The 25,010-nt window shown below is 36.4% G+C and overlaps 1 protein-coding gene across 12 annotated transcripts; it reads left to right on the forward strand.

Annotated features, from left to right (window-relative positions):
• The first annotated feature begins 1,139 nt into the window (after positions 1 to 1,139).
• Positions 1,140 to 24,537, forward strand: Gpr85 (G protein-coupled receptor 85). Of its 12 annotated transcripts, none has more exons than XM_004865275.4 (5): positions 1,140 to 1,320; positions 1,909 to 2,488; positions 2,638 to 2,779; positions 3,449 to 3,521; positions 3,869 to 24,537. In XM_004865275.4, the coding sequence occupies exon 5, from the start codon at positions 4,039 to 4,041 to the stop codon at positions 5,149 to 5,151; it is 1,113 nt and encodes a 370-aa protein (XP_004865332.1). In that variant the 5' UTR covers positions 1,140 to 1,320; positions 1,909 to 2,488; positions 2,638 to 2,779; positions 3,449 to 3,521; positions 3,869 to 4,038; the 3' UTR covers positions 5,152 to 24,537. The 12 variants fall into 12 exon arrangements, with proteins under 12 accessions (XP_004865332.1, XP_087060779.1, XP_087060778.1 ...); XM_087204653.1 differs by having other exon boundaries at positions 1,146 to 1,493; XM_087204652.1 differs by having other exon boundaries at positions 1,146 to 2,488.
• Positions 24,538 to 25,010: the final 473 nt, after the last annotated feature.

Below are 25,010 nucleotides of genomic sequence, written 5' to 3' on the forward strand. Positions count from 1 at the left end.
GAAATCAAAAAAGAAATTAACTATGATATGAATCCTATGATGTAAACAATTTGAAACAATAGGTTTAAATTTGAGAACTGGTAGATGATATGAAACTTTTGCCAGCTACTAAACATAGTTTTAAAATCCCTGTTGATGGAAGATGCAGATTCCAATGTTTTCTCCAGTAGAGTTAATGAGGTAAATGGAAAATATCTCATTAATTTTGTGAGCCCCCTCGTGAGGCAAGAAAATGACATTCTCATCTAACAGCTGGAAAGACTAAAGAACTAGTGGGTATAACTGTGCTTGATTGCAAAGGAAAAAGCAGCTAGAAAATACTCTAACATGTGGGTATGAATGTTTCATACACAAGCCCTCTCTTATTTTTAAGGAATCAATATCTACTTCTTAAAGCATAAGGCTGGTTAAACCCTTGGATCTTAGCCCTATACCTTTTGGCAGAGCAAATTATTGCCTCATGGTCCGGCAGTGCAGTCACCCTTTTAATTTACTTTTAAATAGCTTTTTTCTTAATCCATACAATCTAACATCTGTAATAATGTATCTTCAGCAAACTTATTTTTGTCTCTCATTCTATAGATTTTTTTAAGTGTAGAAATTCAGTACATAATAGATCTTTGTAAAATACATTGGAACTCTCATTGGGAAGTTAAAAAAAAGAACAAATTGATTTGTAGTTCCATAAAAATGAATTTTCCATTTCACATAGAAGTTGAAATCTTTATACAGTTTGGACTTTTTCTAAATTCATTTGTTTTAAAAGAAAAATGAGATTGTTTTATTTGGATGGACGTGTCCTCAAGTTACTTCCAGTATTGCTATCTGATTGATTTTTCTAGGTTAAGGGATTGCAAAGTCCCTACATATATTCCTTTTTCTCCCCCCCGCCTTCTATTTTAACGAATCATTATCCATTTTTAATGGGCAAAGAAAATCCAAAATCAAATCAGGGAAATTTAATATTAATTCAGTATTACCAACATCGGGCTTTGTGTAAGGACTGTGACATCATGATAGTGAAGTATTCATTTTGGAGCTTTAACAGAGAAAGCTTTACCTTGGTGTGTCCAATAGAATCACAATATGTAAATTAACCTATATTATCTGTATGCTGATTGGCTTGAGTTCCCCCAAATGTCACAATCTCACCACCCAGCAATGAAGTATTTTACTGCTGTCTTGAGCTCAAATTATTACTGTAAAGAAGATTTTTGTTTTTTCTGTTTCATTAACAGATTATTATGAAGCAGCAAGATTGCAGGAAAAGAAGCACCTTACATTGGAAATTAATGAAAGCACGTCTGCTCGCTTTGCGGGGTGAGGAGCGGGTGGTGGTTGTTGAAAATCTTGTACCACAAGATTTTCTTGTTCACAGACAAAACTCTTCGGAGATGGTAAAATGAGAGAACATATGAGTCTAGAGACATTTCTAAGCACCCAGGTGTCAGGCTATGTGGTGTGTGTGATATCATCGGATCTTTTGGACTGGTGTAAGTTTTATGTATCCGTTCATTCCTGGTATTTTTTTTTTTTCATCTATAATAACAAAGCTTGGGGGAAAGGAAAGTCATACACAGAACTGGTTTGACATCACCAACCTATTGGTCAGCCGAACTCGGAAGAAGGGAAGAAGAAAGGCTGTTGCTTGCTGGGGTGGAATGTGAAGAATGGCCACTTAGATTTGTTGTACCCTTTTCTTTAGTCATATCCGTTAGGGTAGAATGAATGTAAATTATGTTTGCAGTTGTCCTCTGAACTTACCTTCTTCCCACTTAAACGCAGATCTGCGTGCATTCGACAATAGATGGTGACTGACAAAGACAGGGCTGCCCTAACCTGCTTCCCCTTTCCCCCATTGACAAGATTTTTTACCTTTTTATTTTCTTTTCTCTCCTCTTCCCCCAGCTAACCTGCAAATTCAAAGGTCAGCAAGGGAAATCATTAAAGAATTCTGAAAGAAGCTTCCCATGCTTTGGACTCTCCCAAAAGAGAAAGGAAGCCCATGTTCCGGGCAGACGAGGGTTCCGGGAAGCCGGAGAGGGGTGGGCGATCGGGGCTCGGTGGCTTCTCCGTGCGCTGCCCTAGGGGAGCCTTTCTAAGCCCCTGTTTTAAATGCGGGGAAGGAAAAGTTCAGAAGCAGCCACAGGGGACGAAAGCCTAATTCGGTCAGTTCAACTGGCCAGGGCATCCAGCCGGCCCAGCCAGCTCTGGAGACGGGAAGGGGCTCCTGCTGGCTCCAAGGAGGCTGAAGCAGCCCGTGCCACCGCCCTCGCCACCGCGCCGCCGCCGCCGCTGCCCCTGCGTTACTGGGGGAGACTGTGCCGCTGCGACAGGGGAGGACGCGGCTGGGGCTCAAGGAGCCTTCAGCGCGCAGGCGCCGCCGAGCCCTGCCTGGATGCTCAGTCAAGGCACTGAGGAAAAAAAAAAAATCAGCAATTTATAGAAAGAAGAAGCTATAGTCTGTCGGGATATCCAACACCAACAGGTAGGAGAATATACTCTCGGTTAAGTTTGGGGGAGGGGGCTTGCACAGTGCGAATGAAACTGCAGGTTCGCCGGGAGAGAGCCCTCCCTGAGGTGGTGGGGTTTTTTTGTTGTTTTTTTTTTTTTTGACAATAAACTGCATAATGGAAGTACATTCAGACAATGCATCTTCAGTAAGGCTTACTAAGAGCTCCGTTTCTGGAAAGCCTTGCAAGACTGAGGAATATCAGACTGCGAATCGTCGGGAACCCTTCCCTTGCAGCACAGAAGCAATCTCTCTCCCCATCTTCGCGTATGTAATGCATGTCTCTCTCCCCCTCCCCTCCCCCACCCCCATTATAAATCCAGGGGTGGCGGATTTCAGGTTTCGTAATGTTGCATGATGCGATCGGTATTTACCCGGGGATGTACCGGTGGGGAAATTAAAATCATCGAATGCAGTTTTGCCTGGGCTTCCATCTGCATATTCCCGGCAAGTGAGAAGTGGCAAAGGAAACCTGCTCGGTGGTAATAAGAGAGGAAGCCCTTTCCCCTGGTGTGGCTCCCGGGGATCTAGGAGACAATGTGCATTTCGTTTTAAAATGAAGCCACTTGTGATTTGCAACAAAGATTAGCAGTGTATAAATGAGAGAGGCTTAATTGCCCAAGAAATACAGGTTCATGTTATATTCATTTGAATCTAGGCAGCCACAAAGTGCATTATTCCTCTGGGTGTGTTTCCTTGACCAATATTTACATTAACCATTCCTAATAATCATGTGGGCTTAAAAGAGGCAAGATTTGCCAAAAATGGGGGATGGGGTTGGGAGGGAAAGACAAAAGATTATATCACATCAAATCTTTGGACAAGTTCCTGTTAATTTAGAAGTCTAATGTTGAGATTATGTTTTAAGATGAATCAACAAATACTTTTATGCAGTATGAACAGTGGCACTTGAGTTAAAAGACATATATTTTGCAGGGGTTCCTTGGATCCATATGAACAGAGAAGCTGCCTGTAAAACACTGACAGTACTAACAGACCTCACATAAATGTAGGTAGCCTCCTCTCTCTCTCCTGTCAGCAATCGGTAGATTCCTTTGCAATACTAGTGATTAATACTTGGGCTGGCATAGCTTACAACTGTGGAACATTTTATTCATTCTCTTCTTAAGGTACCCAATCAAATGTATGTTCTCTAGAAGAGGGACATTTTTTAATTCATCTAGCTTAGAAGACTAAGTAAGCTAGTTCTCTGAATTCTGAAGCAAAAATACTTACTAAAGCAAGTAAGAGTATTCAAAATTAAAATTTTATTTGTTTCCCCATAAATGAACACTTATGTTAGCACTGACATCATTGCTTGTTAACTTAAGAACTGATAGTTCATTTTTTTTCCAGATATTTGGATGGCAAATCAAATGGAAGAAAAGAAGAAGCATGACTGCAGATCCGATCAGTTCTCTTTGTGGATTACATTTTCAGTAAAATGTATGGATCTATCTTTTCCTTGTTCTTATATCTAGATCATGAGACTTGACTGAGGCTGTACCCTTATCCTCCATCCATCTATGGCGAACTATAGCCATGCAGCTGACAACATTTTGCAAAATCTCTCGCCTCTAACAGCCTTTCTGAAACTGACTTCCTTGGGTTTCATAATAGGAGTCAGCGTGGTGGGCAACCTTCTGATCTCCATTTTGCTAGTGAAAGATAAGACCTTGCATAGAGCACCTTACTACTTCCTGCTGGATCTTTGCTGTTCAGATATCCTCAGATCTGCAATTTGTTTTCCATTTGTATTCAACTCTGTCAAAAATGGCTCTACTTGGACTTATGGGACTCTGACTTGCAAAGTGATTGCCTTTCTGGGGGTTTTATCCTGTTTCCACACTGCTTTCATGCTCTTCTGCATCAGTGTCACAAGATACTTAGCTATCGCCCATCACCGCTTCTATACAAAGAGACTGACCTTTTGGACGTGTCTGGCTGTGATCTGCATGGTGTGGACTCTGTCTGTGGCCATGGCTTTCCCCCCGGTTTTAGATGTGGGCACTTACTCGTTCATTAGGGAAGAAGATCAGTGCACCTTCCAACACCGCTCCTTCAGGGCTAATGATTCCTTAGGATTTATGCTGCTCCTTGCCCTCATCCTCCTAGCCACACAGCTTGTCTACCTCAAGCTGATATTTTTTGTCCATGATCGAAGGAAAATGAAGCCAGTCCAGTTTGTAGCAGCAGTCAGCCAGAACTGGACTTTTCATGGCCCTGGAGCCAGTGGCCAGGCAGCTGCCAATTGGCTAGCAGGATTTGGAAGGGGTCCCACACCACCCACCTTGCTGGGCATCAGGCAAAATGCAAACACCACAGGCAGAAGAAGGCTGTTGGTCTTAGATGAGTTCAAAATGGAGAAAAGAATCAGCAGAATGTTCTATATAATGACTTTTCTCTTCCTAACCTTGTGGGGCCCCTACCTGGTGGCCTGTTATTGGAGAGTTTTTGCAAGAGGGCCTGTAGTACCAGGGGGATTTCTAACGGCCGCTGTCTGGATGAGTTTTGCCCAAGCAGGAATCAATCCTTTTGTCTGCATTTTCTCCAACAGGGAGCTGAGGCGCTGTTTCAGCACAACCCTTCTTTACTGCAGAAAATCCAGGTTACCAAGGGAACCTTACTGTGTTATATGAGGGAGCATCTGTAAATCTTTAGCCTTGTGAAACACTAACCTTCTCTGCTAAGCAATTGTGGCCTGTAGCCATATTTTGAGAAGAAATTCAAGAATGGGATCAGCAGTTATAAGGATTTGGGCAACATTCTGCAGTCTTTGCAATAGTTCACCTATAATCCTATTTTAAATCTCAGAGTGATCCTGCTGACTGCCGGTGAAGGTTTGTAATTAAGAAAGGACTGAACCACTGCCCTAAGTTTCTTTCTGTGGTTGAAAACTAGATAATGAAAGTAGCAGGTGCTAAGTATCAGTGCTAAATGCTGTGTATATCACTACTTAAGAAAAAACATCAGAAAATCCAATTAGCATTGGACATCTTAATAAATTAAGTTGACATGAGGTAAATGTGTTGATAAAAACTAATTTTAGAAGTTTGAAGACTTTAAAACATTTCATACTATTTTTGTTTTGCAAAGACTAAACTATTTGGGGACTTAAAGTACTGTAATCCACTAAAGATGTACCATGAATTATTGGAATACCACTTTAAAAATCGCCTTGTAAGTTTGGGGGAGCATTCCAAAGCAGTATATTGGTTCCAATTAGAGTTTAATTTTTTGTATTAATACATTGCTATTTCTAAATACCACTTTTCCTTAATTAACAGTGAAATTGCTAGCATTGAACTGTATTCTGTGGTTTTTGTTGATTTAGTATAAAAGTTTTCCAATTCATTTATATTTTACAAATGCTAGATACTGGTCTGGGAGGCAACATTAATGGTACAAGCTGGTCAAAACTGAGCAATTCGAATAATGCAGAATAAACACATGTTGCCTTAAAGGGTTATCTAGTATCCTTCATCTTATTTAGCATTGGAGCAAATAGTCAAGGGACATAAAATCAGTCATGGTCATTCATCTGAAAGTGCATGGAAGATCATTTAGTACTCTTTTCCCTTTTTCCTCACATGGTTTGAAAATTAAGGTGCACATCATTGGAATAAGGAGATTTTCTTCTGAGGTGTGCTACCCATTCTAGTGTGTTCTGAGAAGCTGGCAGTTGAAGTATGTTTATATTTTAAGTCAACTGTCAAGAGGAGACCACAGCCTTAGTATGACATCCTGCACAATTTGTGAAGCATTTATTCTATGAAAGGCACAGTCTTGTTTATATTTTCTGCACATTCAGTGTATTGGTCGTTTAAATTATTTGAGTTTTAACTTGTGAAAGCTTATAATATGATTTCAGGTATTTTAGAAATACATTAGATTCTGTGAGTCTCATTCTTTAAGATACAGATGTGTGAACTTCAATATAAAGTTGCATTTGCCAAAATTTATTTGTGTAGCCTGTTAATTTTCTTGGAATAAATTTTACATTTTTGGCATATACCAATCATTTTTTTAAATCTGGGAGGCAAGCACAAACTAGGAAAACTTGCTTTATTATGATTTTGGGTTTTGATTTTTTTATTTTTATAGTTACTGTATTTTGGAATTGGAAATGTATGAATGATAATGAGCTGATAAACAGACATAATATCATCTAAAAAAGCATTACTGGTAGCTTTTCATAATCATCCCTCTATTCTTACATGCAAGTAGTATTTAAAAATGTATACTTGCTTAATAGGCTGGTTCAGAATTTTAGTACAATTATCACAGTTTAATTTGTGCATAGCAGAAATTTGGGGTTCTAAATATATAACTCATAAGACAAATGTTTTACCATGACATGAAAAAGGGAGAGGAAGTTAGTTTTTGTTTGATTTTCATTGTTTTATTTATGGGGCTTTTGTATTTGAAAACCAAATTTAGGAATCTAGTTGAACATAATTTTTTATTGATATATGACTTCTATAAATAGTATCAATTTAAATAAGAACAAGATAACTAAAATGTTTCAATGACATTTAAAATTACTCAGTTTTGCTCATATAAGGACAGCTCAAGCCATGATATAGTGAGCACTCTGGGCTCATTTTTACTCCACCAAAGTTGATTGAATCTGAGACAAAGTTTGATGCACAACAGTGAGTTTGATCTAGCAGTAAAGGCTCCTAGTTGGTACTAAAACCATTATCTAAAACACAATACAGAAGATGTTATTAAGAGATGTTCTAATAATATTATGTTTCAAACAAAAACATTTAGAGGAAAGTTATAATTATAATGATTATCTTTATGGAGAATTTTTCTTAGAGGTTCAAATATCACCAGCAATCAATAGAAAATTCAGCAATAACGTGAGACAAAAGAGAACAGGCTTTATCAACACTCATTTCTGTTTTATAGAAAAGAAAACCAAAATGTGGATTAAGAGTAGGAGCCCAAGGAATCAGAGCAAGAGCCAAGTGAGGCTGCATGTCTCCACCTAGCTATTTCGAGTAACAGATTCAGATTCAGTTTGGGTTAAGTGACTAACTCCAGTGAACACTGAACAGAGCTGAACTGTAGTAACTTTCATGTAAGCCTGCTCTAGATTAACTTGGCATTTGCAGGTCAAGGGGGAAGCAGTGGATGAGATTCATCCCTAGTTAATCAATGCTATTTATAAGTCAATGAATAATAGTGGTAATCAAACAACATAAAAGTCTAGGTCAGTGTCTTTATGACCAAACCACATTGTCTATTTTGATATCCATTCCAATATTCAATATTTAAAAACAGTAACTAATTCAACTTGAAAATGTTACTGCTCTTCAATCCATAAAAATACATTTCCACTGGGGAATCCAACTTCCTTGTTAGAAAAACTCATTACAAGTAATAATGTGTCCCTCTTGGACTAATTACACATTGGAGGTTAACTGTCTTAAATTATTTTCCATCATAGTGGAGATGTGTTTTCAGGGATGCATCTATACCATCTCATCTGATTCCTTTTGTGCCCCAAAATTTTATTTTCAAGATACTGGGCAGGAGCTAGGCATTCACTCTGTTAATGTAGAATCCCATGAAGATGTTAACTAGGTCAGAAGGAAGTGAGTAACTTGCCCAGTTTCCCACCCAGGCCCCACATAAATAACACAAAATTAATCATAATGGTAAGACGAGAAACATTGTTTGAAGATAAAACAATCTATCGACTGAATTGTCTTCTATAGATTTTACATGATTGGATTTCAACACCAGCATCATCAACTTTAACTGATTTGTCATTGTAGACGCATGGATGTGGCCACTTACCCATTTACCTCTACTCCCATGAAAACTAGCTGAATTATTTACTCATTTATTCTTTCATTCAAAAAACACCTGCTGGGCCCTGGGTTTGGTGCTGTAGGCACAGTGAAAACTTACCTAAATCAGACATGGAGATTTCTTAGTCTAGTGGGAAAGAAACAATTAATATGTAATAAAATAAGTGGTGAGTGTTACGGTAGCAAACATTCCTAAGATGGAATAGGTTTTGATGGCCATAAATTGGATGCTTTCCATTTTCACTACAGTGCCTTATCTTTTATTATCTTTTATTTTTGCCCAGTGTTCCTTGAGATCTCTTATATATCGTAATCTCTCAATTCAGAGGGAAGCCCCATTCTACTGTAAGTAGCAGGACCATTTCTCCCACACTTTGATGAATCACCATGCTGTGTTTTGGAACCAATTCCTGTGTTCTTAATTCTATATATCAAATCACAGCAAAAATCTAAATGCCAAATCCCTGCCCCAAGTACTGCCACTTCAATAATGAGTTTTGTTGCCACTGGGCTTACTGCAGGGCAGATGCAAACAGAACCAAAACTCTTTACTTCTGTGCTCTCCATGTGTAGCATAGACTGTGTGCTATTACACACACTTGCACCCAAACCCCAGCTTACTAATTCCATATTAAAAAGGAAAGAAAAGAGCTAAGATGATAAATGTTCATGTTTCAAATACTAACTAAAGACATTAATCAAGATAGATGGTTACCAGAGTTGTGGATTATGATTCCCCAATCTTGTTTGTTTTTCTATGCAAAAATACATTACTTTCATGTCTGTTAATATTCTCTTATAAATGTTTTGAATGGAAATTGCAGATAATTGTTTGTTGCTGAAGTTTTTTTGTTCTTATTCTCAACTTTGGGCATGACAGTGTTCTCTGACATTCCCATCCTCTCAAAAACTTTATTTATACTACATTAAAATAAAAGAACTGCTGAATGTTGAGGCACAAATTCATAATAGTCTGTATAGAGGTTAAAATGAAGATATTGTTTATACATGTCTGGATTATTTTTTGCCAGTAGTCAAAATAGACACCTAAGTTAAAGGGGTATTGAAAACTGGAACAACATCAGGACTATTGGAGGCCAGGGGATGAATAATTCTCAGCATTATGCTGCAGTGTAACAGGCTCTAAACAATAAAATAAAACCAAAAGGCTTTAACTTTATAAAACTATTATATAAATGTGACTGTTTTTTAAATGGGGAAGGAACTTTTACATTATCCCCCCCCCCCAAAAAAAGGATAATGTCCATTAGCTGCTCAAACCCTCTGGGTTAAAAGGCTTTTAAAAATCAGTTTTTCTTTCACCATACTAGAGAGTTAATACAAGTAGTGAAACCTAAAAGGCCCCCAGAAGAAAACCAGAGAATGTGTTTCCTTCTGAGTCTTGCTAGATAAAGGTCCACCAAAAGTCACAGGTGTTTGAGGGTTGGAACTCTTCAAACCTGGCACTCACAGCCAGCCCCCAGCTCCTTCTGGTGCTGCAGGACATCTTCAGAAAGACAGGCATCAGTGTCTGCCTTAAAGACAGTTGCAGTTTCTTTTCCTCCATCTGAATTTAGCAAATACTAAGTTCTTAACAAAAATATTAGAGCTGAGACTGTAATGTGTGTATTGGTTTATGACATTCAAAGGCAATAAAATATTGTAACATTTAACACAGGTAGGTATTCAAGATCATGGGATAGGAAAGCAAATCATTTATTATAGTACATGGAAAGTGATTACAATGTTAAAAATGTAAAAACTAATTGATACTTCAGCTTGAACTAGTTAAAGTTAATTACTTGCTTATTTTCATAGCTTTAAGAAAGAAAACCTCTAAGTAGATGAAAGAGGAGTTTGTTCTTTTATCCTCCTCCAAAACCATGGTGAAAGTTCATTTTCTCCAGTGAGAAGGGGAATTTTTGGTTATGTTTAGTAAGCACTTTCATTTAGATGTAGTTTAATTCAGCAATCACTTACTTTGTGCCTATTGCATATAGGTTCTAGAAAATTAACCTCTCTATGCCTAATCCATAAAAAAAGAAAAGAAATAGTATATACCAGTGATGGTAAACCTGTAAGAGTTTTCAATAACAAACGGCTGGTGCATGCACGCCATAGGTTCACCACCACTTGTATATATCTACGCCCTAGGGTTACTGAGGAGGTGTATCGAGTGCATCCTCACAGTACCCTTGGAGAGCGTGGCATCTTAAACAAAAAAAAACAACTTTACTTTTTACTGTAATGAAGTTCACATCTTGCAGTAGAGACAGAAACACATTATGAGACAATGTGATAAGTGCTGTAAGGGAGATATGTGAGATAAGCGTGAAGGGAACACAGACAAGCAATTAGCTCTGTGAAGAGGGGAGAATGGAGGTGAGATGGGAAAGGTGACGAGTGAACTAAGGCTTGAAGGATAATTTTAAGTTTTTGTGCTTGACAAAGTTAGGGAAACCGTTTCAGATAGAAAGAATAACAAGATGACCACAGAATAAGACCATTTGAAAGCTCCCAATGTGTTCCATGCAAGGCTCCTCTAATCAGAGAATTGTATATGGCAGTATTGGAGCCTAAGTACAGGAAGTGGGGAGAAAGCATGATGGAGCTGTTAAAGGGTATAAGATTTGGAGGTTTAAGTCCTTATTATAATGTCCCTTATTAGCTCCATGGTCTTGAGCAAGACGATATAATTCTCTGAAACTCAATTTGCTTACCTGTAAATTGGAGAATAAGAAATAGCAACAAGTAAATAATAAATTTGGAGATAATAAATAATAACTATTTATTAAGTACTTACTTTGTACCAAACACTGTTCTAAACCGTTTCCATATTAATTCATTTTATTATCACAAACAGGTGCTCTTATTTTCTATACATTTTTGGTTTTGGTACCAGGGATTGAACTCAGGACCTTGAGCTTTCGAGGCAGGCAGGGGAACCACTGAGCTAAATCCCAGGCCCCTCTATACATATTTAAAAGCTGAAACACGAGAGGTAACTCACACAAGTTAGTACTATGCAAAGCGTAGATCTAAAGCACTTACTCTAACACCTAGCCCAGAGTAGGAACTCATGAATGTTGGCTATTGTTGTTATTGCTGCTGCTGCTGCTGTTAAATATAACAAAGTAATTGAAGAAGGTTAGAAACTAAAGAGAATAAAAGGGACAGAGCACAAAGAGAACTCCAGGCCTTTCGAATTCAACTCTACCTTGCTGTCTGCTCTCTGCCCTTCTTACCTATTGAAAATATGAAGGAACCAAAGAATAGTAGTAGGTTACAATATCCCTCACCGCTTTCATGTAGGATCCTGTTACTGAAGGAAAAGGAGAACCCATCTGATTTTTCAAATGATTTTTTGGAAGGACGTTGCTCAGAGTTTAAAAGTGGGTTACACAACTCACACCAGGTGGACAGCATTACCTAGATGTGATCTTATTCTTTAGTACTACATCAGTGTTTTCACATTTTATAAAGGGAAGAGATGAACTAGATGATTTTTGCAAGATTCGTAAGAACTTCTCACCGAGTCTGTCAAGTCTCCCTTTAAAGTTCCACCTTCCAGGGACACCATTCCTAATGAGTGCACCAGCTGATTACACTTTGTCCCCTACTCTGGCATCTCTCCATAGTCTTTGGTAACAGTACTGTTTAGATCTACACATAGTAAACAGATGATTCACGGCGATTATGACAATTAACCCATAAGTACTGCTCATTTCGTATTAACCCATCCACGTAGTACTCACACTTTTCCATTAATTGACATACGGGCGGTTGTTTATGTACCTGGCTGCCTCTTCACTGCATTTTTAAACTGTTGTTTTGCCCTTGCTTTCATGTAAGCTGAGCATCATTCTTGTTATTTGAACTCTTACTTTACCAGTTACTGTATCAAGGCTAGTCCATCTTCTAGAACAGCTGCTCTCTTCTCCTGGCTCCAGGATGGTAGGGTCTGTGGTTTCAGGAAACACTGTTTCTATTTAATTACCCCTAGTGAGAGGGCAAAGGATGTCAGGCTGGGTATTAGGATCTTGTTTGCTGATCAGCTGGGGCCATGGTCAATTCACTTGACCTTTAGTTTGCTCTCTGTATAATGAAATTCCTCTGGCTTGGAAAAATCTTTAGTTTGTTTATTTGGGTCATAGATGTTTCCAGGACATTAATGACATGGTTATTCCTAACCAACATAGCTTCCCACAAAGAACAGTGGTTCACTGAGAGTCACTACCTACGTACACTATTAAAACTAACTAGGTTCCTATCTAAGCACTTGTGGGCCCGAGCTGATTCCAGCTTGTTGGTTGTGACCCTGGAGAATATCTATATATAGCACATTAAAATACTCTTTCTCTGGGCTTTTGCTTTATTCATGGGCTAACTTCGTAATAGCACTTTTAATTTTAATCAGGCAGACTTGATGCTCTGCTTCCATTGCAAATGACCAAATTATGGTTATTTGTGCACTGTTATTCCTTTTTATGTTCTGTCTTCAATTATAAATAATTCATAAATTTCTTTTAGAGGGAACCACATCTGCTTCAAGTTTCTAGATCAAATATATAAAACATAAAATATAAAAAGATGTTTTAGTACCTTTACAGTTTATGATTTCAGAATGATCCACTTTTGAACAGATACTTAATAAGCATCTACTCTGTATAATGTACAGAGTGCTTAATAAATCCTTTAATCAAATCTGATATTGGCTTAGGTTTTAGTCCTTAAGACTTGAAAAATGAGCATAAACCTACTTTTGTAGTTGTTTTTTCTGTGCCTTGCATGCATGAAAAAGATATTGGCTTTTAAATGCAATGCCATTTTCTTATTATTTTTAATCATATACAAGGCTTACATTTAAATGGCTAGAAATAATGGTGTATTTTTAACTTACAATCTGATTTACAGCAATAAAATGGCTTGCTTATAAAAATCCCATTTTATATATTGAGTCTTGTGGCTTGTTGACTTTTAAGGGAATGAACTAGGTAAGATATTATTCTTATCATGGTAGTAACTTTTTAGCTACCAATAAAGAATTTGGTAGGAAGCATGGGAAAATATTCATGCATCCCAGAATTCATAATTCAAGGAGACAAATGTTCCTAGTTTTACATGATCTTGATATACTTCTAGTGCATTGAAAATTCTGTACAATTATTGGATCAATGCCTCTAGATATGATGCTACTCAGTGCCCCGATGCAGAAAGAACCTGTGTTCTTCTCTGTGGTGCTATTATTTGTTATGCCTGGAAGGTTTTTAGCATTTTCTGCAGTGCCTGAGTTCCAGTGCTTTGTATTTCCATCATGAGCATGGAAAACTGTCATTTTCAGGAAGAAAAAACAAGAAGGGAGAAAGACATTTTCTACTGTATTGAGTTTTGCTAAGGAAAATTTGCTCTGTTTTAATCTTCAGATCAATTTAAATTTTATGCACATTACAAAATATATTCTCATACTCAACCTAAAACTATTCTATTTGCAGCCAACTAAAACTATACTTTCAGTGACTAATTATGATCAAGTATAGCATATTCATCATAAAGAATGAGGGGGAACATACAGGAAAATGGAGATTTAACTTACTGCCTTTGATACTCCTCTATGGCAAGAGACAGAAAAATACACTTAAATACATTTCATTATTAGCAGGAGAAATTAGAATGTGGCATGTAAGTAATCATAAAGAGAAGCTACCTAAGAAATGACAGAGAACGGTAGGGTTGCTTCAGTGAAGGGAACCAGTGACACTAAAAATATAAAACAAACAAACATTTATGAATAGGATAGTTTGAAAGTACCAGGGAAAAAATGGGACAAATTTCTAAGTGGCTTAGAATATGACATCACTATTTTAAGAACCTTTGGTGTCTATTTGTACATGAGATTGAATTCAAAATACACCAAGACCTTTTATGATATAGCTCTGTTTTCATCTACCCAGATTCTTTCATTCTTTCCTATATTTCATTCTTTATCACCAGTCAATAAACACACACACACACACACACATGCACACACATACACATGCACACACGGTATATTGGCACACACTTCTCCCTAAAAGGAGAATCCAGTCAAGTTTCACCTTTGATCACTCTGACCCACATAGATTTTTCAGTTCTCCACATGCCTAGGTTATATGCAACCTGTTTGTGATTTTACAAGACATAATATTGTTTTTTGATGGATTCTGATTTTTTTCTTAGAAATGAAATCTAAATTCATTCCTAGAAGATTAAAAACTGTAAGGATATGGGCCTTGTCTTCTGCTTATTTTCTATTCCATAAAGTTCTAAAGCTTAATACTAGGCAATAAATAAATGCTTAGCAAGCAAAAGTATTATTTACATACAGGAACAGAAGAGCAAAAATACTAATTTTAGAACATTTTCCACCTATTGCCTTCTTTTACCAGTACTGTCTTTGTCCCAGCTGAAATATTAATTCAGATATTATTTCCAAAATAGGTTGGCCTGGGATGGGGGAATACAAGAGGCAGAGGAGAAAGAAAAAGAATCTGTAATCAAAATTTGAATAATTATGTCCACTTCTGTTTCAATGAATATGCTAACGTTTTGATGGAAAATGGACTTAAATGTTTTATTTAATGGTAAACAATTTAGAACTATTCACACTTTTTCACTTTGTTCCCTTGTACTGATTTTCAACACATGGCCTACATAATCAGAAAGGCTATATGACACTGTATAATAAGTGCAATTTTCATACAAACATGTTAAACAATATTGAAGTAATATGTTCAAATTTTTAAAGACACGTTTTTATTTTGTAACATTCTTCACATTGGGCAATATTCACAGGTGGGCAGGTCCTTGTATTAATCAGGGATATCTCTTAAATTTGTGCTTCAATAAAGACCTGTGTTAGACTTTAAAAGATTATTCATTGTGTCATTAAAAATGTCATAATTTAGAAGTCAATTAAACTGTGGTAGAATTTTTAAAGGCGCACACTTTAGCACATATTAGAATTTAAAGGACAAGATTGAGAATAAGAGTTAAGGTTACCAAGTATAAATAAATATTGTTTTAACATCAGTATATTTTATACAATAATTAAAATTGTAAATTATAGTCTAGAGTAACCCAATTTTTATTATTTGCTTCAAATGCAGCAGTTGAGAAATCCCTCTGAAATATCATGAAGGATATACTATAATTTCATATTCCATATTTTGTATGTCAAGAATACTACTCTAGTAGCAATTGAATTTTAATGTATATTCAAGTATTCTTTCAAAAACTTTTGTCTTGCTTCACATAATTTATAAATGCTCTCGAGTTTGGTGTATGAAGGTACTTATTATTTTATTAAGTGTCAGTTGGGCATAGGAGTAAGGAAGACCTATAGTCTTACTTTGTCAGAGAAATGAACTCTGAGTTATTGTCAGTGGTAAGTAAAACTGTATGAATTTCTTGATTTTACAATTATTTTTTTAAAAAGAAAAATTTGGGCTTATGTAGATATGAGCCCAATTTTACAGCTAAATACTTTTTTTACACTAAACCCTGCAGTTTGAAAGTTCTCCTCAGATTTAAGTAATGAAAAGAGTCTTGGACAAATATTTATAAAAATACAAATACGTGGAAAAATACAACATCTTATTTTGTTAACTCAAGAAAATTGAAAGCATTTTATTTTTTCAGTTTACTGAACTTTGCTGTTGTTTGTTTCTGAAGGAGGGATCATAAAGAAGATTGTGCAATTATTGTAGAACACTTTTCATTTATTTATCCATTCAACATATTTATGTAATACCTACATACAATCAGTACACAGTAATATTCCAGTATATTTAGCATAAATGAAACCATAGTGAATAAAATAAAAACACCATATCTGACTCATATAGAACTGTTTTTGAGATATAAAAAAGCTTTATTGTATATTTCATTAATCAGAAAAGTTGATGATCTCAACTCTAAAAACAGAATTTTATCATTTAAAAATTGTCATCATAATGAATGTTCTCACCCTTGTGTTTAGATTTTAATCATTAAGGACAATGTATAGGAAAATCAACCCACTTCATTCCTAAAACAGTTTATTTCCCTAATCAGGTAATCAAGTGCTCCATCCAACGAATTGAATTCTAAGTATCTTAACTTCAATAAAATATCAGTTATGTCATGAAACTGCATTTCACAGACAGCAGGCACAGAGAGGGGAATGAGACCATTAGCTTCTAAGCTATAGGGGCTCCCAGCAAGGTGGGCGTGTGGTGTAGTGTAGTGATTCAGTGAAGTTATTCACTGGCCAGTTCCTCAAGTGTCCTGGTAAAAGTCAAGTATCAGTAACATAGCAAGAGTGTTCCTCATTAGGGCTGTGTGCTTTGCTGTATTCTGTATTTAGTAGGAAGGAAATGAATTATTGATTTAATTGACTTCTTTTTTTTTCAATTACAAGAAAATGTGCCTCAAAATAAAGGCAAACATGGGGTTCCTTTTTCTTTTAGAATTATCTACCCTGAAGCCACCTTTTCCATAAACACAGGCAGCGCTAGACAAGCATGACAGAGGGGCAGACTTGTAGCTAGAGTGGATTCTGGTGCAGTCACTGTGCCTAGTACTGCGTACAATATCATGGTTCTGGGAGGGCTGCAAGTAGAGATAAGATGAGGGGCAAAGGAGCCTTTTGGAAAGCAGAAGAAATGCATAAAATCAGTTATTTCTCTGTGACTAGCTAGCTGTATCTTTCCACTCCCCAATTCACCTGCCATCCTATAAAGGAAGGGCTAAAGGCTAGTACCAGTTTGACTGCATCAGGTTGACACCAAACACAACAGCAATCATAGACTTTCCTATGGCCCAGGAGATTCAAATGACTTTGAATGAATTTTGAATGACAAGCATTTGTCCACCGGTTTTACTTTTTAAAAACTGCTTCTATCTGGCACAAATTTCTATTGTTTTCACTATGATTTTCTATTTTACAACTTTTAGTGAGTATTATTTTTTAGAATCCTATTGCAGTCACTTTAAAATAAGGCTGATGAAAAATTCAATTGCCTATTCTCTTTCTTTGTTATCATCACATAGACTTGAAATTGTTAGGAGCCTCTTCTTTGTAAGGGATATAGCATACAAGTAATATTTTCAAGGCTACTGTGATATGAAAGATTTAAATAAATCCATGCAGGGATGTCAACAGAAGAGAAATCAGGGCCACAAGAACAAGTCTATTCACCTTGGTGAATATGACCCCCAGGAGTGCAATGATGTGATCTCACACACCAACCAAAGAAATAAAAGAGAAAACACAAAGCAAAGGTTGTGGTTCCTGTTGATAAAATAAATGGCTGTGGGGTGAATAATACAAACAGCTGTTTTAAGACTATGGAACTAAAAAGACATTTCTAAGGCACAAATGCCACATTGCAGATAAGTTAATAGAAAATGGAGTCTGAAAGGCTCTGAAGAGAATAGACCTAATCGTGTCTAAGCCTATGAGTCTGATGAATATTCCTACACAATAATATCAGAACAGATTGAATTCTTATTATAGCACATCACATTGTTTCAGTGAAATAAAAGGATTTAAAAAGTCATTGGATACAGTGAAATTTCAAAGGAGCAAGAAGTGTTTTCTTGGCTATCTCAAAAGCCTTCTCCAAAAAATATTTATGTCTCTATTTCTGTATTTTACCAACTGACGTAAGTTACTTTGCTTTGTATATTAGCATAGAGCAAAAATAAACAAACAAAAAAAAGACAGAAAAATAGTTAAGATAGTAATAGACATTGTGAAGCCAAAATATATGTGTATTATTTACATTTTTAAATTTCAGATGGATTATACTGGCATATTTTAGAAATGTCTTCTAAGTAGCATAATAGGACAAAAAAATGCAGTTCTATCCAATGATCAAAAGACTTGAATTCTAATTCTGATGCTGCCATTAGTCCACTAAGTGACCTAGTAATCCCTTACTCAGCCAATGCCATCTAATCTTTCTGGATCTCCATTTCATCATTCTTAAAACAAACTTTTAAAAAAGCCTTTTTCTATGCTGACATTCAACAAGTTTCTTCCATTGTTTCAAGTATGTTTTTTAAATACTGTAAAAGACTATGATGATGAAGTTTTCATTCATAATTGTACTATTTCTTTCAACTAGATTAAAGTGTACTTGTATAATAATAATAAACCCTACTTTCATAAATAGTACCCAAATGGACTGAAAGAAATGAAGGAAATTATAAATGTGTGTAAGGAATATACTGTTAAAAACAAGAAGCTTTCAGTTTATAGAAAAGAACCTTAAACCAGTTTAGACACATATACATAAACATATGTTCCCATAAGTTATCCAAGGTATAAAATGACTAAGGAGAAAACATTTTTGTTGTTGGGAATAAAGATAATGCATCATGTCACATTGATGCTTTTCAGAAGGTAGAAAATGACTAAAGTAAACAATTAGATGGGTGGAAAGGTAACATATACAGATTGATTTCCTTTGAGGTGTGGGAAGAAGAAGCCAACTATTATTTTATTTGTGAGTATAGGAACCAGTGGCAGAAATTAACCATATTCAAAGAAAGATCAAGAAAATTTTAATAACTTAGAAATTATTATAGCACTCTAAGCAAATCATGCCTTAAAGTCATTCATTGGTAGTAAAAACCTGTGCTATTGATCTGGTTGTAGAGAGCCAAACCGTTGCAGAAAGGGGTCAAGTTGTAACGTGGACAACTGCTGGTGAAGGCTAAACTAACAAAGAGGGCCTGCCAGTTTCTTTTCCCCAAAGTATTCTTTTGCCTCTTAGCTGGCTTGACATTCCTGCTCTACAAAAGGAGTCATCTCCAGAAGGATATTGTTGAATTGTACATGTATAATGTTAGTGATTTGAGGAGAAAGTTAATATCCCATCCCATCTTCTGCCAAACTTCCGAGAACCTGCTCTATCAATTACTCTCACCCTGCTCCTGGAATGTGAGTGCTTTCTTCTAGTTTTTGCTTTACTGTATTCAGCATTTAAATATGTTCGTGGCTCTCATCCCTTAAAGAGGGATAAAGCACACAAAACCATTCTACATCCCCCTCCTTCTATCACACCTACTCAGTTCTTCACAATCAAGTATCATCTTCTTTTCACTCCATCCATATCACTTCCACTTCCTCCACCAGTTCTGTTCCCAAAGTCATCAGGAACATCCATGGATTGCTTGGTTTTGCTGTACTATTTGGCTCAACTTAGCACTCCTTGTTAAATTCATTTCCTTTAGCTTTTCCAGTTCATATGAGCATCTGATTTTCCTCCTAATTTCCTGACCAGGCCCTTTCAGTCTCCTTTACAAATTTCACTTTTTAAAAAAATATTGTTATAAAGCCATTGTTATAAATTCTTATCATAGCCAATTGTTAGTATAAGCCTTTGTATCTCTTCTTTGACACTCTCCTTGGGAAAGCTAATATATGTAGCATTGATAATCAACTGTATTAGGACCACTGCTAACTACTTTTGACACTTTTGTAAAAACTATGAAAAGTTACTCCCCATTTCCTTGTCATCTTTGAGGTAGTTAGGAGAAATAGATAAATATGTATTACTTATGATATCAATAATGTCAGCTTTACATGTGACACTTTCTGCAGTGCCCAACTGACACAAGTGGTATGATTACCAAATATGCACCCTAGTTTCATATATACCAATAGATAAAACTTATTTAAGACTTACTATGTGTCAGGCATAATTCTAAGCACTTAATATCTACTAGTTCATTTAATCCTCACCACAAGGTAGGTACTATTATTATCCCCACTGTACAGATGAGAATATTGAAGTACAAGAAGGTTAAAAGTCATTTGTTGAAAGTAATGGAGCACAGAATCAGGCTTTGAACCTAGGCAGTATCCAGGCAGGTCCCAGGTGTCCAACTATCATACAGTATGGAAGAGTTCTTGTCTGACATCTCCTGGGACCTCCACCTCAGCATGTACAATATTGGGCTCATCGCTCCCTGCCAAACTTGCTCTCCATCCTCAATTCTCTGGACATTGGTCTCTCATATTTCTCACTATGGATTATTAATCTATCTCCTAGACTTTGTCACTTCCTATCTTAATTCCCAATACTAATGAATGAGAAGAGAAGACAGGAAGCTTTCCACTAGAATTTAGGCTCTCTGACCTAGAGAAATTTATCTTTTCCATTAGTATATCCTCCATACTATGCAGAGATATTGTCACACACGTAAGTTTTAATACATATTTGTGGAATAATGAATTCAGATCTCAGCTTGCCTTTTAGTTTTTTCACTTGCCTTTCAGTTAAATCCTCCAAGTTTCCACTTGATCTCTGCCCCAGTACTTCAGTGCATGGTCCAAGCATGTATTACAACCAGTCAGAATTTCCCACTAGAGCTTGGGACCCTGTCTTTTCCATTTACAGTTTAAACTCTGAAACACAATACAGTGTCTGGCACAGAGTCAATATATATTTATTGCATGAATTAATAAATGGATACATAAAGGATTGCAGATTTCCTTCACTTCCCTGGCTCAAGCCATTTCACTGTTCACCTGAATTGCTTCAGAACTTTCTAACTGAATGGCCTGCATCCAGTAATGCCCTCCTTCCAAATCATTTTCTGTACATATGCCAAAATTAGCTTTCTAATACCAAACTTGATGATGTTTCTGCCCTATTTAAAACCCTTGAAAGGTTCCCTAATGCTCCGGATAAAATCTAAATTCCTTGATGTTGCTTATAAAACCACTAGTAACATTGTCCCTGTGCATTCCTGTCACCTAATCTATTTTCAATCCCTGTTTACTCTATAGGCATGCAGACTGCTTCTTGTTGCCATGAAGAAACTGTGACCTCTCTCTACTCTGAGCTTTTGTTGTTTTTTTGTTTTTTTTTTGCCTGGAACTAATTTCCACCTAACCCTTTCTCTTGGTTAAAACCTTTCTTCTTCCAGGAAGTCATCCCTGACTCATCAAGTCTGCACTGGGTGCACATCCTGTGACAGAAACATTGTTAGCACACAGTGTTTTAATTGTCTCTTTAATTTTCCATCTTCCCTTCTTCACTGTAAGATCTACAGAGACAAATATTCCTTCAAACTCCCCATTAATTTCCACAAAACCTTCTATAGTGCTTGGTAGGTCCTCAGAATGTATAGATTGGATGAACTCTTTTTTTCCCAACAGCTCAGAATAGAATTGTCATGTTGGGATATTTCAGGAACCTGGACTTGAAAAGAAGGAAATAAGAGAGGAATAACTTTGGAGGGATAGAGTATCAGCTTAAAAGTAAACAGCTCTGGGTTGAAATAAGAGTGGATTAGGTACAAGTGGGGAGGACAAGCTAAGGGGGTCAATGGCCATGGCAGAACCAGGAAGAGAAAGTTGCTGAAGACTTGCACTTACTTAGCTTACCTGGGGAGAGGCAGATTTTGGAGACAGGCCTGGCTGTCAGTTCTGAGAGGAAGTCCAACACATAGAGGTCACAGAAAGAATGGCAATAGCTATTAATAGACATTTGTTGCATGCATGACTAAGTAAGTGTATGGATAAATGAGTGCATAATTCTCCCAGTTCTCTGGACAATGCATTCAGCTTCTGGGTGGTTTGTGAGAGTATCGTGAGTAACTTCAGTACTCTGGAGGAAAAGCTGACCATGGCAGTGAAGAATCAGAGGGAAACAATATAGTACTGGATGAACTTGCTATCTGCATCCTCTCTCCTTATATATACCATAGAATGACAAGTGATCTGCAGTTGTTATCTCACTAAATTCTCTGCAGAGTAGACACTATTCTTAATCCCATTTTTTAGATGAGAAAAATTGAGGCTCCAAAACAAAAATAACTTGCTTGTGGTGGCTGGTCTCCAGGTCCAAATATCTGTCTGCCTGCCTCCTTAAGCCCAAGCTCTTGTTCCCACACTCTCCTACCTCACAATGTAATGGACGCCATGTACTGGAGTTGCCCTAGGTCAAATGTGCTGCATCAATTATCTCTGAGAAGTAGTACCTGAAACCTTGAAAGGAAAAGTATTTTGCCTAAATGCTAAGCTGGTAAGTTGGATTTAAAATCAAGGTCTTCTTGCCTTCAAAGCCCAAAGGCTTATCCTCTGTTGTTACCCTCCTTTTAAACATTTTATATTCATCAGAAGAGAAGTCATGAATAGGGGTACATGATCAATAAGGGGGAGCGGGCACAGAGACTCTCAACACTGAGCTAGAAGGGAAGAGCTTGAATCCTTTTTGTAGCCAGCCCCTGGCTACTTGATCCAAGTAGGGCCCAGGCAGACTGAGATGAGGGATACAGGGATAATACAAGAGGCTTCTGAAGAGAAAGGAGGGGTCATTCAGGCAATCTGGACAGAGCTGGTCCAGGGGGCCAAATAGTCCCAGTGATATAGAATTGAGAACAAGGCGGATTAGATGTCAAGCTAAGAATGAGTGGCTGCTAATAAAAATATTGAAGGGGGAAAAGGATAGATACAGACAAATACAAAAGTCTTGATTACTTAAAGGTTGTTTAGCAAAAGCACTAGCAGTAAATAAACTGAGATACATTTCCACATTTATGCGTGCCCCTCTTTCTGGTCACTCAACATCCTAAAACTTGGACTTTCTGCTGTGTTGCCTTGAGACATATTTGTCACTGCTCCAATCGTTTAATATAGAGACTTTCTTTTCATTTAAATGAACACAATCACATACCCTACAACTAGATGAAGAGGAAACCAGGGTAATGATCTTCTTTTACCTCAAGGAGATGTCTACAAATGGAATAATCCAGAAGAGATCAGCAATGTGGTGATTGTGACTAGTTCTCCCTCAGCGTGCCTTAATTGTTTTCTCCAATGTTTGTAATGCAATCAGATTGTATTAAAATAATAATGACTGTTAATTAATGAACTTGAATTAGGCTAAAAATATTTTTCCTTTCTGACATGCTAATTGCCAAAGAAGAAAGTCTGTGTGGAAACTCAAGTGGAGGATTCCCAATTAAAGAGCTGCTTCAATGCAAAAATGCCAACAGATGTTGAATACCTTTGTTTGTTTCACAGGTTCATATTACAAAGAAAATAAATTGAAAGATAATATTTTTATTCTTCTCCTTGTTAAGAGTTTGACAATATCATGTAATGGCAACAGTGATAGACTCAAAGTCAAGAATTAGGAGCTGAATTGTAGTTATACTAATAATATCCATGAGCCTTTTGGCAAATAACCCTTCTTTGTGCTTTTTTGTCTCATCTCTGAAAATAAAGTGTTGAGAGAGAGGACTGCTAAAATGCCTTTCAGTTCAGAGATGCAGTGATGCTCAATTAATTTATTCTAATAGGTCTAATACATTAGGTATTTGAGGATCTAAATACATTAGGTATTTGAGGATTGAAATCTCAATTGTGATCTTAGCTATGCAAAAAATTTCCAACTAGTAATGAGTCACGCTTCCTTCAATGTCTAGTCTTTAGCTATTTCAAAACAAGGAATAATGCTAGAATGGAACTGGACACCAAATTCACCATAGCACCCTGAGTATTGTCCTGCAGCACCTGGTTCTCTATTTTGTTCATTAAAATAAAAAATAAAATCTCCCATGTCCATCTGGCAATGTCCTATGTCCATCAAAGGCTGCCAACCTGGCATAATTCATGGATACTAAATACACTGATGCTTATCTAAAACAAATTTTGTGCTTTCTGGTCATACACTCAGCATGAAGGAAACCAGCAGATTTTGTTATAACTAGTTAGCACCATTTAATTCCAATAACCAAGCCACAAATTCCATATAACTAATTTTGCTCTGTGCTTTTTAAAACAGATTAAAGAAATAGCAATTTAAAGTTTTGGAAAAGGTAAGACAGTCCTAACAGTGCTCAAAGTTTATTTTTGAATGGCTAATAACTTGAAATATAATCTAAGAAAATAGACAAATCTTCAAAAACAAAGCTAGAATATATTGTTCAATTCTATGCACATAAAAATAAAATTGAAACTATCAAATGTATAAAATAATAAACAATTAACTTTTTAAAAATAAAAAGCGACTGGATCTATCTATACAGCTTGAAAACCTTCATAATTAAAGAGATAATCAGAAAGGAAGCAGAGGAACACTGATAATAAAACACCTTCTAATAAAAATAGTATAAATGAGCACATATAATCAACCTAATGAGCTGTGAAATTTTCCTGTAACTATTATAGTACAAAAATGAAATTTTCTGTTCATTATTAAAACATTATCAAATATCCATTTTGGCTCTGCTATAATATTTTTCTCAAAAACAAAAGTGAAAAAATTACTAAAAATCTTTATGTATCATAATACATTTATGAGGGTGAATATTGAATATTTAGCCAAGTGGACAAAAATGAATTTTAATCTTTTGCTATTTCCTTTTCTGGCTTATATACATTATCATTCCAGGATTTGTCTTTATGTAAAGACCATAAAGGTGAGTCATACTCCTTAGCCAAGAACAAGACACTTTAATGGAAAAGTTTATATTGATCCTTCTTAATCATATTTAAAAAATGCCAAATCCAAGAAAAAAAAAGTTATAATTCAATGTGATCACTTGCTTGGGCTTACTTTCCACCTTGTTGTATATGGGCTCTTGAAGCACTTTATGCAAATAAATGAGGATAATAATCACAGCAAAAGAGG

Source organism: Heterocephalus glaber, unplaced genomic scaffold (assembly GCF_053883595.1).
Source record: "Heterocephalus glaber isolate CG9 unplaced genomic scaffold, H.glaber_assembly_v1.0 deba00000546, whole genome shotgun sequence".
NCBI classification, from domain to species: domain Eukaryota; kingdom Metazoa; phylum Chordata; class Mammalia; order Rodentia; family Bathyergidae; genus Heterocephalus; species Heterocephalus glaber.